Here is a 12,612-nt window from a genome sequence, read left to right as displayed (position 1 = left end):
TCTCTCTGTATTGCTTTGCTGAGTTCTTGACTTGGTCCTCAGGCTAATTTCTAAAATTTCCCAGTGTCCAGGCAAGACACAGAGAGAGAGAGGTCAAACCACAAAGTAAGTATGCCTCCTTCTGGGGCGGGGTTGCAGTCGCACACATACACCCACACCCCTTGTCTGTCTCTGGGCCGTTCACAGGGTGGCTGTAATGCCTGCTTATTTTTAAGCACTGCTTTTCTAAATGACAGCTATTGCTGCTGAAAACCTGCACCTTAACTTAAAGAACTGGATAGAGATTTCATCCTGTGCCAGGTCCTCCCTGGAAATGAAACTGCCTTCTCTGAGGCATTGTCTTTGAGAGAAGAAAATGAAATGTTTCTTTGATGGACCCATCACAGGGTTGTGTTTTTTATTCCATGTCCATTTCCTCTTGTGATCTCTGTGCCAGGCCCTGCCCTGTCAATCAGCTGTCCCCCGACCCTGCTCCCTCGGATCAGGCTGAGGACTGTGGCCTGCAGGGCTCGACTTGACATTCGTTCTGTTTGTCCTTAAAAGCAACAGTGAAGGAAATGTAAAATGAAAAATTGTTCAGCCACTTTCCAGAAGTGTCATTACGGAAGTAAAAGGAGAACCCAGCAGCGCAGGAAGCACCGAGTCCCCTGGGGTGAGCCCTGGAGCTCAGCAGCCTGGTGAAAGTTTCCCTCCACAGACGGCCAGCAGGGGCCTGGACACTTCTCAGATCCTGTTAGGCTTAATTGGGATGTAAGCGGCGCGCTGGCTTCGAGCCCCCCTGCCCCCTCTGGTGTGGAGGTGAAGCTTCCCCAGCAGAGGGGACAGGAGGTTTCAGAGGTTTGCAGCTATTGGGTCAGAGGAGGAACGTTGTGCTCTGGCTCAGGCGGGAATTGGATTTTGGCTTCCTCTGCTCAAGAGCCAAATTCAAACCGTCCAGCTGGCAGAAAGCAGCGTTCAGGCTTTGTCAAGCTGTGTCTGGTGTGATCGGGGGGTTCTGCCGCTAAGAACAACGAGAGCATAAAAATGAGAAACCGTTTCCCTTCCTCCCCGTTCTCAGCCCCTGTGGCCTGTTGAGGAAAAGGTGCAGCCGATGGTTTGATGACCTCGCGGTTCTCTCTTGAAAATATTCAAGAGGCCAAATACCCAAGCTCAGCCAAATGTATTGTCTGAAGACAAAGCAGCACAGTCCAGGAGAGAGAGTTAATACAGCACCATTCTTTCCCAGGAGGCAAATTCGCACGCTGTGTTCCGTTTGCCTTACGCAGAAGGGCTGCTGCCCAAACACCCCCTTAAGCGAGCCGTCTGGGGTAGCGTGGCTGTTTACACTGGTCACAGCACTTGAGGTTTAACTATCCAGCTTGTGCCAGCTTTGTCCTGGATGCCTCTGTGTCCTTTCCCATCTTCCATTTGGGATATTAAATTGCAAACATCAGGGGGCATGGAGCTACACGCAAACGCAAAGGATTCATGCAGCTTCCATTGTACCACGTTGTACCTTTGTTTCATAGTGCGCGTCCATGTAGCTTGGGACAGTTTTTCTGTTTGCCTAAGCCAAGTGCTGAGCTCTATGTGCCGCAATGCATCATGGGATATATGCCTTAGCATAAGTGAGCAAGAAGAAGCTGAGTATAATTTAGCATGATTACTGCCCCCCAGGAACCCCCCCCCACTAATTCCATGCCCATAATACCTATCAGTATGGGGGGCGTAATCGACATGCGCTGGCCAGCACACCGCTACTCGTTTCCCAGTGTGGGGTGGCCAGCTTCAGCTAAAGGGTCTGTGCAGGCAGCTGCTCCAGGGCTCCCGACACACGTGGTTGCTGCGTGTGAGCGTGTACGGGGAAGGATGCCGAGGCAGCAATGGGTTTAGCAGACCTGGGTTTAACACAGCTCACTCTTGTTGACCTACTTAGGAAGCACAGAGAGAAGAGGCCCAAGGCATTTGTGCAGGGACGTTCCCACTGCCCCAAGCTGTTCCCACGGCAGGCGCCTGGCTGCCAGAACCTTGCTGTTGCTCACATCCCCCATGTCCCTCCGTAGCTCCCGGCTGGGTCAGGGGGGTTCTGGTGATCTGCAGGGCAAGAGCCTCAGCCGATGTAAATGGGTGCAGCTTCCACTGGGTCTGTGCCCTTTACACCCACGGAAGCCTGGCCCGGACTCTTGCCATTGGATGGCTTTGAAGGGGCTGTCGAGTTGCATGGCCGGAGGGGCTTCTCTGACAGTTGAAAGCCTGTGGGGTGTAGGACTCTGCTGAGTGACTGGGACCTCTCTCCTCTTTCCTTCCAGTGTGTACTGGGACTATGCCATGACCATTCGCCTCGAGGAGATCGTCTACCTGCACTGTCACCAGCAGGGTAAGGGAGGCGGGCATTGCTTTATCTCCAGGGCAGCTTGTGCCATCTGCTCACAGAGGGCTGCAGCAGGTACCTGGAGAATGTGGTGATGGCAGAGAGCGCCCAGGACAAGTCTTGAAATGCCTAGTTTCTGTGGAACCACTGGTTCAAATCCCAGCTTGCTTGAGTCACCCCTTCACGCTCCCAAGGTAGATGAACTGAGCTCTGTGCGATTGCTCTTACGTGGCTCTTCCGGGGGGACCTTAAAAGCAGGGGCTGCCTGCAGGGCTGGGCGGCGACAACTCTCTGGCACTTTGTGAAGGGGGTTCCGGGATTGGAGCCCCTGGTTCTAGTGTAACTAGAGAGGGAAGAGCCCTTGTGGTTAAGGCGACAGGCTGGGACGCGGGAGACCTGGGTTCTGTTGCTGGCTCGGCCATAGACTCCCTGGGTGTCATTCAGTCTCTCTGGGCTCCAGTTCTCATCTGTAAAATGTGAGTAACAATGTTCCCTGTGTCTCGTCTCTTCAGGATGTGCAGGCTTTGGGGCAGAGCCTGTCCTCACAGTGTCTGCCCAGTGCGCAGCGCAATGGGGTCCTAAGCCCAGTTGGGGCTGCCAAGCACTATCATAACAAATGTAAATATGTTTTCTGCGCCCATAGCAAAATTTGTCCTTTAATCCCTGTTATTCAGGGTGCAGTAAACCAGTTGGCTGCCGCCGTCCACCGTACAGGTGTCTGCATTACAGTGGTGCCTTTTATATTTAATCAGTAAAGTGCTTTAAGACCGTCTCTAGAAATGTATGTTGTGTGAGAAGGGTCCTTTCCTCTTCTCAAGTGAACACAATGTAGGCCGTGGGCCGACTGTGTTAGGAGACTCCTTTGATCTGTCATTGCTGAGAGACGTGATTGGCTGGTCTGTGCTTGTCTCACCGGTTTTATACAGCACTCCACGTGGTGGCCATGAAACAGCACCAGTCATCAGCATACTAACAGCCCTAGTGCTAACAGCAATAACGCTCTCCTGCTAGAGATCACGTTTCCTGCAGAAGATTTCCTTGATCGCTGCATTACGTTCATTAGGGACAGAGACCTACGCAGGGGAACAGACACAAACTCACTGCTAGTATTTCAGGCCAAGTTTATAATTGCAAAGCCCAGGCCTGCACAGCTGGAATTTTGTCTGAATTCTTGTTAATCTCACTGGGGTCATTAACCATCCCTGCTGACCCCTCTAGGTGCAGTGATGTGCACACCAGCCCCACAGCGTTTGTGGCTCCAGGCAGGTTTCCATGTGTTCAGTAGGGGTGAATTTCCCCCGTGCAGAGCCTATGAGTTTACTTGAGGCTCTAGTGGTGCCTAGGCCTTCTGCCGGGGATGGATTCCCACCGGTGGGAGGAAAGTTCAGATAACTCCTGGCCTGGAGCTGCATGTGCATGTTCTGTATTTATTTCTCCCCTGGAAGCATCTCTGGATGGCTCCACTGTGCTGTGCCCTGGGGTTTCAGATTGGTGGGGTTACCTCTGGCACCTGTTTCCCTAACTTCTGTGTTGTGTATCTTCTCTGCTTTCATTCCTGTGCTAATAGTAGACAGCGGCGGGACAGTAGTTTTGGTGAGTCAGGATGGAATTCAGAGGCCTCCGCTCAGGTTTCCCAAAGGAGGGCACCTACTTCAGTTTCTGTCCTGCCTAGAAAATGGTCTCCTCCCTCATGGACAGCTGGACCCACCTCTTTGGTCACAGAGAGGGAAGGTAGGAACCTTGACTGAAGTGTGGGTTGGAATGTAGAGGCTCAGTAACTGTGCTCTCACCCCTCACTGACATGGGCTCCTTGCTGGTGCTGGTGCTGCAGAGTGGTACCTGCCCGGACTTACGGGCAGCTACAGTTGAAAAATCCCAGGGTGTGGATGCCTCTGGAGTCAAGCACCCCAGGAGCCCAGCACTGGACAGGAGTTGCAGGTGATGACATGATCTGCACCCCCTGTAGAAAGGAGGCCATGTAGCAGAGGGGAACCTGCAGCCTATGAAAAATGAAACCTTATATCTTAGTGTGTCCCCTTTATAAATGTACCCTGCTGATGGACACGTATTCCTGGGCCACGGTCCGGGCTAACTGCAGTGCAGGAAAATGCCCGATCTCTCACATGCACATTGTCCAGCAACCACAGCTACCAAGAAAGAACAGGCCCCACAGGAGCTTGCTGAATACAACAGGTGTCACTTTATTGCAGGCAAAGACTCCTATCCATGCAGTTATCAATACCCTGGGTAAAATGCACCCCTGGACCAGAAGGCCAGCATCAGACCTGGGCACCACTTCAGCCTGGAGCGTTTAAGTGGGACTTGTGATACCTTGAGCTGCCCTTCTGGACAGGGATGTATTTCCCCCTTACTTAGTAAACTCATGTAAGATGGGAGTGACCAGGCTCTGCCTGTTGGCTTATGCCACTGGGCAGTTTTCCTGCAGCCGGAGGGTCACATCTAGCTTGCATAACATAAAGCAGGTTGCAGATGCTCTTACCTTAACACACAGGTATATTGATGCCCTACAATAGACCTAGCAATTGGTCTTAGCGTGCGATGCCCTGTCTCGAGCGAGGAGTCTGGCAGCGTTGCATGTTGGGATCTGCAGGCTCTATGAACTCCATCTCTGAATGCAAGTTACGGTGGCTGGGGCTCTGCTGTTTCACAGACTTCGGCACAAGCTCATATCATAGCTCCTACCTCAGGGGTAAACTTTTCTCTCTGTGGGAATGTAATCAAAAGCACGGGGATCTTCCAGCCAAGCGAGTGCTGTGGATGTGTGAACTTCTAGGTCAGTGGGAGGGCGTGTGTGTTCTTGCATCAGACAGCATTTTCAGTGGCAAAGTGGCATTTGAGGTTGCCCTGAATGTAAACACATGGCCTGGCTTTGTAAACAGGAGTTCTTATTTATGTAGGGGAAGGTGTTTCCAAAGCTGAGAAAGCGAAGTCCCCAGGGCTCTTCCGAGTCGGCATCTGATAAGGAAGATGATGAAGCTACGGACTACGTTTTCCGGATAATATACCCCGGCATGCAGTCAGAGTTTGGTAGGTGCACTCAGTAATGACATGCAATGTGGCTTGTTGCTGGAGTGGGAATAGCCCGCCGCCAGCACTGCTGGAAACACACAGCACAAGTCCCTGCCGAAAACCATTCCAAGACAGGGTTTGTCTGGGGGAGAATTGCCTTTTCAACATCACTGGGATTTACCTGTTGCTCAGTCGAGAGGGCAGCAATGAACCCTTTGCTCTCATAGCTGGAGAAGGGCCCCAGGCTCCCGTACAAGAGAGCTCTGTGAATGTTGCAAAGAATCTTCCCCAAATATTCCTTGGACTCTGACCAAGAGCTCTGGCTGTGTTCACGAACCTTTCTGGGCACTCTCTCTGCAAAAGCAGGTGGCCATGAATGTGTTATTTGGGAATCCTGTTTACTTCTCTCGCACTGGTGCAAATCAGGAAACACTTCACTAACCCCAGTGGGCCAGATCCTGGGCCCAACCTCGGTCCCATCTGTGCTACTCCAGCAGCACAAAGAGAGGAGAACGATGCCCTGTGAGAAAATCCACATTGGCATAGCTGGCTTTGCCCCATCCCCTCCTCCCCGGAGCAGGTGGGGATGATCCTATTGGGTTGCTTGACACAGAAATGGGTCATTAGATCATCTTGTTTGACGTCCTGAATAATGGAGGCCAGAGAGCTTCCCTCAGTCACTCCTGTATCTTGCCCAGTAACTTGTGTGTGACTAAGGCACAGAAGAACTCTGCCTAAGGCTCTGTCTACACTACGTACCGTACAGCGCCCTGGCTGGGCCGCTGCAGTTGTGCCGCTGTAAGGTCTCCCAAGTAGCTGGTGGAAGAGAGCGCTCCTGCTGGCGTAATTAAACCACCCCCAGCGAGTGGGGGGAGCTGTGTTGGCAGGAGCGCGTCTCCCCCGACATAGCGCTGTCCACGCCGGTGCTTTTGTCGGTCGGGGGGTGGTTTTTTCACACCCCGATCGACAAAAGTGCTAGTATAGACATAGCCTAAAAGTAAAACAAACGGCAGAGACGCCCCTTTCTGTAGCTTTGTTTTGAACCCTCCTGTACAGTTCCCTAGTGCGGGGAGTTCTCCGTTAAACGAATGGTTGACAGCTCCTCTGGCAGGGGTATCTTCCTCTGTCACATGGTATAGGACTTTCCCCTAAGGCTCTAACTCCTGCACGGGTTCTTCCTCCCCTCACTCATTTGTGCCTTTGCCCTGTCTCCACGTCTTTAGTTCCTGTAACCAGTCATTCTCGTCCTTTCCTTGCCTCCCCTGCAATCTCTGTCGCCGCTGGGAGGGAGATGACCCCGAAGACTCCTGCTACAAGCAAGATTGTGGTGATCCCCAAACGCTCTCTGAGCCTCCTGGCCAGATCCCTCAGTGCGCCGTGGACTGACCCGCATCAGCGTAACGTTGCTGTCACCCATGTTGCTTTCGTTTTGCTGCCTGGGCCATGTTGTCACTTGTGGATCCTTGCGTGCTGGGCTCAGCAGACCCATCTGGGTTACGGTTCTCCTGCACTGAGTTATCAGAAGGGAGAAGGCCTTGGCGAGACATGCCTCATATCCCTTCGCCTGGTGCCCATCTCCAACACCAGCAGCTGCTCAAGAACGACAAGCAGGGAGGGCTAGGAGGTGCCGAGGGGGCGTGCACAAGCCTCTGCCATCTGGAGGCCTGAATTCCTACTGTCTCTTAGCTCCTACGTGCAAATGAACTGGATTATTGCTTTTTATTATTCAAAAGAGGCCCCAGATAGAAATGGCAGAGGAACGTCAGGGCATGGTCGTGCTAGAACAGCAGCAGAGCTGCCAGGAGGCTGTCCAGAATGTGCAGGGCTCTCTGAACAGGAAGTTCATGCTAGCCTCTGCTTGGCCTATTACCTGGGAACATGCAGGAGACTAAATTTGCTCACAATCTCAAACCCAAACCATTGCAAGTGACCGTTCAAAGCCCACCCAGAGATCTGAGCAAATGACAACATCCCAGGAGCGGCCTGCCTGCGCTGCCCTGGTTAACCTCTTGCAGCATCTTAATCAAACTGTTTCTTCTTTAGTCATGACTCTGATATCCTCCCCTTTTTCTTATGGTCCCTGGGTCTTTTTCAGCATTCAGCCGTCCCAAGCAAGCTGACTGAATGCACCAGAGCTACCCTGGATCTTTCCTTTCCTGCGAGTGCATCACTACTCAGCAATGTGATTGGCTGCCAGCAGACCCACGTGGTTTAATACAATCTGCTTGGGAAGACCATGGGTTATTGATCTCTCTAATCAGACTTTTCCTGTCCCTCTGTCTCTCATCTGGCGTGTGAGCCGTCTATCTCCTCTCGCAATTGCTCAGTGATGTCTTTTCCTGCCCTCGCAGTGCCCCAGGAGCTGATAGACACACCAGCCAGCAGCTTGCCTTCCATGTGGCAACCTAGCACCCGCAAGTCCTCCTGCTCCTCGTGCTCCCAGAACAGCTCCTCTGATGGTGGCCCATCCAACGGCTGCAACCACGAAAGGTACAACCAATGGAAGCCGTGTTAATGTGGCTGGTGTGCCTGTCCCAACAGCAGGAATGCATGTGCCAGAACCAAGCGGAGATCCCCAGAGTGCGTCAGTGTGACTGGCGGCCAATGATGGGGGAGACATTGGACCCATTTTCTAAGTCGGGGCTAGGTCAGACTCCAGGGCATGTGTCCCCCCACCCCTCGGCTACTGCTCAAATGGAGACACCTTCATTGTATGTTTAAATCCTCAGAATGGAAAAGGGCTTTTGAGGGCCAGTTTGGGTTCCCCAGGTGAGGCATGGGTGGATGTTAAAAATGGGGAACCCTTAATTGGCAGTAGGGACCTGAAGGCAGTTTTGTAGCCCAAGTAGCAGCAGCAAAATTACTGTGTCCTAAATGGGCTCATCCTGTCGTGGGAGTGACTGTCCAGAATGGGTTAATGGTGGTACAGTAATCTCCTCACAGGCATGGCCTAGTGATCTGAGCACAGGCCTGGGAGCCAGGACTCCCTGTTTCTGAACCCAGCTCTCCTATATATTCCCATTGCCGCCTTGGGCAGGTAGTGTAGGGTGGGATTTTCTGATGAGACTGAGGGAGTTAGTTGGGTGCCTGACTCCCGTAGAGTCTTTGCAAATCCCAGTTTTATGTGCTCTGCCTCAGTTTCCCCATCTGTAAATATTCACATTGATTCTAAATTGCCTTATCCCCAAGCACAGCCAGCCCTCGCAGGTAAGCGTTTGTCAGGCAGTGGGAGTAGAAAACTTAGAATGAACAAAACATTGGATCAGTTGTAAAAAACCCGAGCTGACTTGCTGCGTCTGCGGCAGCTGAGTGAACCTCCTGGCTCTTCCCTTCTCTCCCTTCCCTGCTTAGCAGATGCCCACCTCTAGCATGGAACAATTATCACAGGGTAAACAAACCAGGGGGAAAAGTTAACCCCTTCCCCCTCCCTCTGGTCACAGAGTGGGGCAGGTTGCTCTGTGATAGAATTACTGAGGAGAGGCTGCATTTCCAGGTGTTTGTACAGGGGAGCACATGAGCATTCGGTGCTGGGGGGGGGGCAGGACACTGCGTGATGGCAGGGGCCATGATGGGGGCCATTCCTCTCTTGTATCTGATTGGTTTTCATCTCTCTTGGCAGAACCCCACTAAAGCTCCTGTGTGACAACATGAAATACCAGATCCTCTCCCGGGCGTTCTATGGCTGTGAGTGCTCTCTTCCTCCGTGTGAACCTCTAAGATAGGACGGGTCAGATTCTCCTCTCCATTACCGCTCGGCTTCAGTGTGACAGAGAGGAGAGTTGGCCCAGGGAATCAGTCTGATACCGTACGTGGTGCATGTGCACACACTAGTGCTGTCAACCAATTGCATGCACATAGTGTGGGGCCAGAATTTGGGTTCGGCTGCTCATGTGCCAGAACCACGGCCCGCCATGCTGACCAGTATCGTCTCCTTGTTTCCTTGTACTCCCCCGTCTGTCTGTAAGTTCTCCGGGACAGGGACTCTCTTTGTTCTGTGTTTGCACAGCCCCGGGCACAACGGGGTCCTGCTCCGTGACGGGGGCTCCAAATCACAGGCTTTGGCCCAGTGAGCTAGAGAGAGTAGCAGCAATTTGCCCATGATCAGGAAAATGCCTCCTGGCAGTGAAATGTATCTGGCTGGAGAATAGTCTCCCAAAGGAGGAAGACCCCTTGTTTGTGACTCTTAGAATTAGACTGGAAAAAGCCCTAGAAAATCGGCACTGGTGGCCAATTCCCCAGTGGCCCGGGGGGAAGGACTCACTGGCATTCCGGGTCTTTTCTGTGCTTCCATTTGTGTTTTCTGGGGCTGCCCAAGCGCCTTGTTCTGAATGAATCCTTGCTTCCACCTGGCAGGGCTGGCGTACTGTCGACATCTCTCCACTGTGCGAACCCACCTGTCTGCACTGGTTAACCACAACATTGTGTCTCCTGACCTGCCATGTGATGCCAGCTGTGGCCTGACTGCAGAGATATGGCAAAAATACCTGCAGGATAGCACGGTAGGGACCAGCGTTCTAGTTAGCCTGCTGGAACGCGGCCTAGGCAAGAATTATTGCAACACAAAGCTTCTCCGTGGTTATTTTACCAATGGTTAATGACAACATTGCAAGCATCTCCGGCAGAGACTCGTCTGTGTGTTAGTGCAGGGCTGTATCTGCTTGTGTAATGCTGCTCAAGAACCACTGCAGCTGGGATCCAGATTATCCAGACCCGCTCTGCAGTTTGTTGCTTCAGGTTCCCCAGAAGGGCACTCATGGGGCGCATGAGAAAAGCGTAGCCGCATTGAGTGGCTGAAGGACGGGATGCCTGCCTAAGCCCTTTTGACACTTTTTTTTTCTTTTTTGACTTCTACCAGCTGTTTTATTTTCCTACGTTACATTTTCTATTTATTGCACCACTTGTGCATTGGCCAGTCATCATTAACGATCTGCTCTGCATCTGTATGGCCCTTTACGCCCAAGTGTCTCACAACATTGTTCAAGTGATAATGAACTGATTCAGGCACACAGCCCCCCGAAGGGGAGCACTGTTATCACCGTTTCACAGATGCTGCAAGAGTGGCACAGAGTGGTCAAAAGTGACATGCCCAAGGCTTCATAACGATTCTGTGCCAGAGCCCAGGAGCCCTGCCTACTAGACCTGTTAGAGCAGGAGCCATGGAGTTAAGGGCCCTGGCCCTGTCTCCAGCTCTCGCTCTGACTTGCCAGTGTGGCAGCTCGGCCAGGGGTAGCAATGATGGGATCACTAGTGTGGATGGGGCACAGTTGTTCTTACCACAGCAGGGTTGAGTGATGTGGTCCCTGCAGGTGCGAACTCCGCCCCGGGGCTGCTGCTATGGAGCTGCATTGTTGGCCATGCAAAGGCACGAGAATGACCTTGTCACCTTGGCCAGATCCCTTTTTCTTTTGTGTCGCATCTTCCTCCCCTTGCAACAGGGCTGCCGCTGCTGCGCAGGGACCCTGCCTGGCTTAACGAAGGCCCTTCAAGGCCAGTGTTTTCCCAAGTGCTCCCTGGCTTCAGGTGCCTCTGTTTTGTTTCAGGCTGAGTGCTGGAGTTTAGGGTTTGGGGGTGCTCAGCACCTTGGAAAAATGTCAGGCTCTGGGTGTCCGAGCCCGGCACCCAAAAGGAGTGCATGCTATGGGAGCGTTGTGCACCAGAGATCCTGGGGCGCTGTCAGGTGCTGCAGAAGGGCAGGGATTGTTGTTGCAAATGCCAGCCAATTGGGCCTTTCAGTAACTGGCTGAGCTCTCCCCGCAGAGTTACGAGGAGCAGGAGTTGTTACGGCTCATATACTACGGTGGGATCCAGCCTGAGATCAGGAAAGCCGTCTGGCCCTTCCTCTTGGGTCACTACCACTTCGGGATGACGGGAGCTGAGAGGAGAGAGGTCAGTCTCCCCCTGGGTTGGCTGCTGCTAGGGAGAGACCTGGGGTTTGGGAAGCTTTGGGATGAAGGCAGCTGGACAGAGCCGCGGTTTTTGTGTCCAGCCTGCAGTGGCTGAAGTTTTGTGCCACTGGCTCTGATAGGTGGTGCTGACAGGGTGGGAAGGGGTGGGCCAGACAGGTGCTGGGCATGCACTGGCTGGGACTCAGCGGTGCCTGGGGAAAGGTCTGAGTGCCTAGACACCAGGATGAGCAAGGGATTGAAATGCTGCTGTCTGGCTGGAGGCTGATCCCCTTCCAAGAGCACTTTGCTCAACCATTTGGCAGCTTCTCGGGGAGGGAAGAAGCTGGGTCATAGTTTCTCCATCATGTGGCATCTGACGGGGGGAACTTCTCTGCCTGTGCCACACCGGAGCTCAGACCAGACATCAGAAGCCTTGCACTCAGCCTGGGTTTAAAGTGTGTTCAGAGTGTGGGGAGCATGTCTGGGGTGGAGCCGTGCAGAGGGGCAGCCACGCCCCCATTCGGCCTGTCCCGGCGGGTCTCTCTCTCTGAATGCTGCAGGTTGATGATCAGATCCGGGCCTGCTACGAACAGATCATGGCGGAATGGCTGGGCTGCGAGGCCATCGTTCGGCAAAGGGAGAAGGAATCCCACGCTGCAGCTCTGGCCAAGTGCTCTTCCGGGGTGAGCTTAGACACCCACATTCAGAGGATGATGCACAGGGATTCGACTGTCAGCAACGAGGTGAGCCGGCTGAGGGCCTGCCAAGTGGGGCCCCCCATCTGCCCCGCGGGGGAAGAGGGCTCCTTTTCCCTGGTATTTTACTGTTGGCCCATTCGCCATTCTCTCTCCTGCTCTCCCTCTTTGCCTCTCCCCATTTCTGCTCCTCTGCAAACACTGTTCACAGTGACTGTTTCACTTCCCAGCTAGACAGAGAGACTGGTCTGATTCCTGCTCTCCAGTGTCTCTCTCCACTTCGTCTCCCTGGGCCTGTACTGCTCATGGTGCTGCCTGCGGCTCTGGAATAGAGTTGTGTCTTCTTCTAGCCTCTGCCTTCCCCGTGGGAGCGTCAGCCTCTGTGATCCCCATGCCCCTGGAAGTACCGAGACCTGCGCCGCAGTCACGCCAGCCAGCCAGCCAGCCAGCCAGCCAGCCTCTGGGTTTGGTTAGCCAGCACCACAATATTGTATTAAAATAGGTTCTAGCTGCATTAATTGGCATCTAAAGGGTGGGGTCGAAGATGAATCAGCTGATTCAGCTAGCGTGTGTGCTGGTAGGTGGAGAACCCACCGCTGAGCAATTGCAGCAATGCACCGAGCTGGGCAGTTAGCATTGAGGTTTGAGGGGC

General features: G+C 53.2%; 1 protein-coding gene across 5 annotated transcripts in view; it reads left to right on the top strand.

Annotated features, from left to right (window-relative positions):
• Positions 1-12,612, top strand: part of SGSM1 (small G protein signaling modulator 1) — a 78,811-nt gene that overhangs the window by 53,073 nt on the left and 13,126 nt on the right. For 4 of the 5 annotated variants that reach the window (XM_044990554.1, XM_044990553.1, XM_044990551.1 and 1 more), the window contains exons 10-17: positions 2,289-2,356; positions 3,918-4,081; positions 5,269-5,398; positions 7,732-7,870; positions 9,000-9,064; positions 9,734-9,879; positions 11,138-11,266; positions 11,826-12,008. In XM_044990554.1, coding sequence (XP_044846489.1) covers positions 2,289-2,356; positions 3,918-4,081; positions 5,269-5,398; positions 7,732-7,870; positions 9,000-9,064; positions 9,734-9,879; positions 11,138-11,266; positions 11,826-12,008 — 1,024 coding nt within the window. The remainder of the gene's footprint in view (positions 1-2,288; positions 2,357-3,917; positions 4,082-5,268; positions 5,399-7,731; positions 7,871-8,999; positions 9,065-9,733; positions 9,880-11,137; positions 11,267-11,825; positions 12,009-12,612) is intronic. The other variant, XM_044990552.1, reaches the window with a different exon arrangement.

This window comes from Mauremys mutica, chromosome 16 (assembly GCF_020497125.1).
Source record: "Mauremys mutica isolate MM-2020 ecotype Southern chromosome 16, ASM2049712v1, whole genome shotgun sequence".
Lineage (NCBI taxonomy): Eukaryota > Metazoa > Chordata > Testudines > Geoemydidae > Mauremys > Mauremys mutica.
This window is presented reverse-complemented; position numbering and strand designations above follow the sequence as displayed.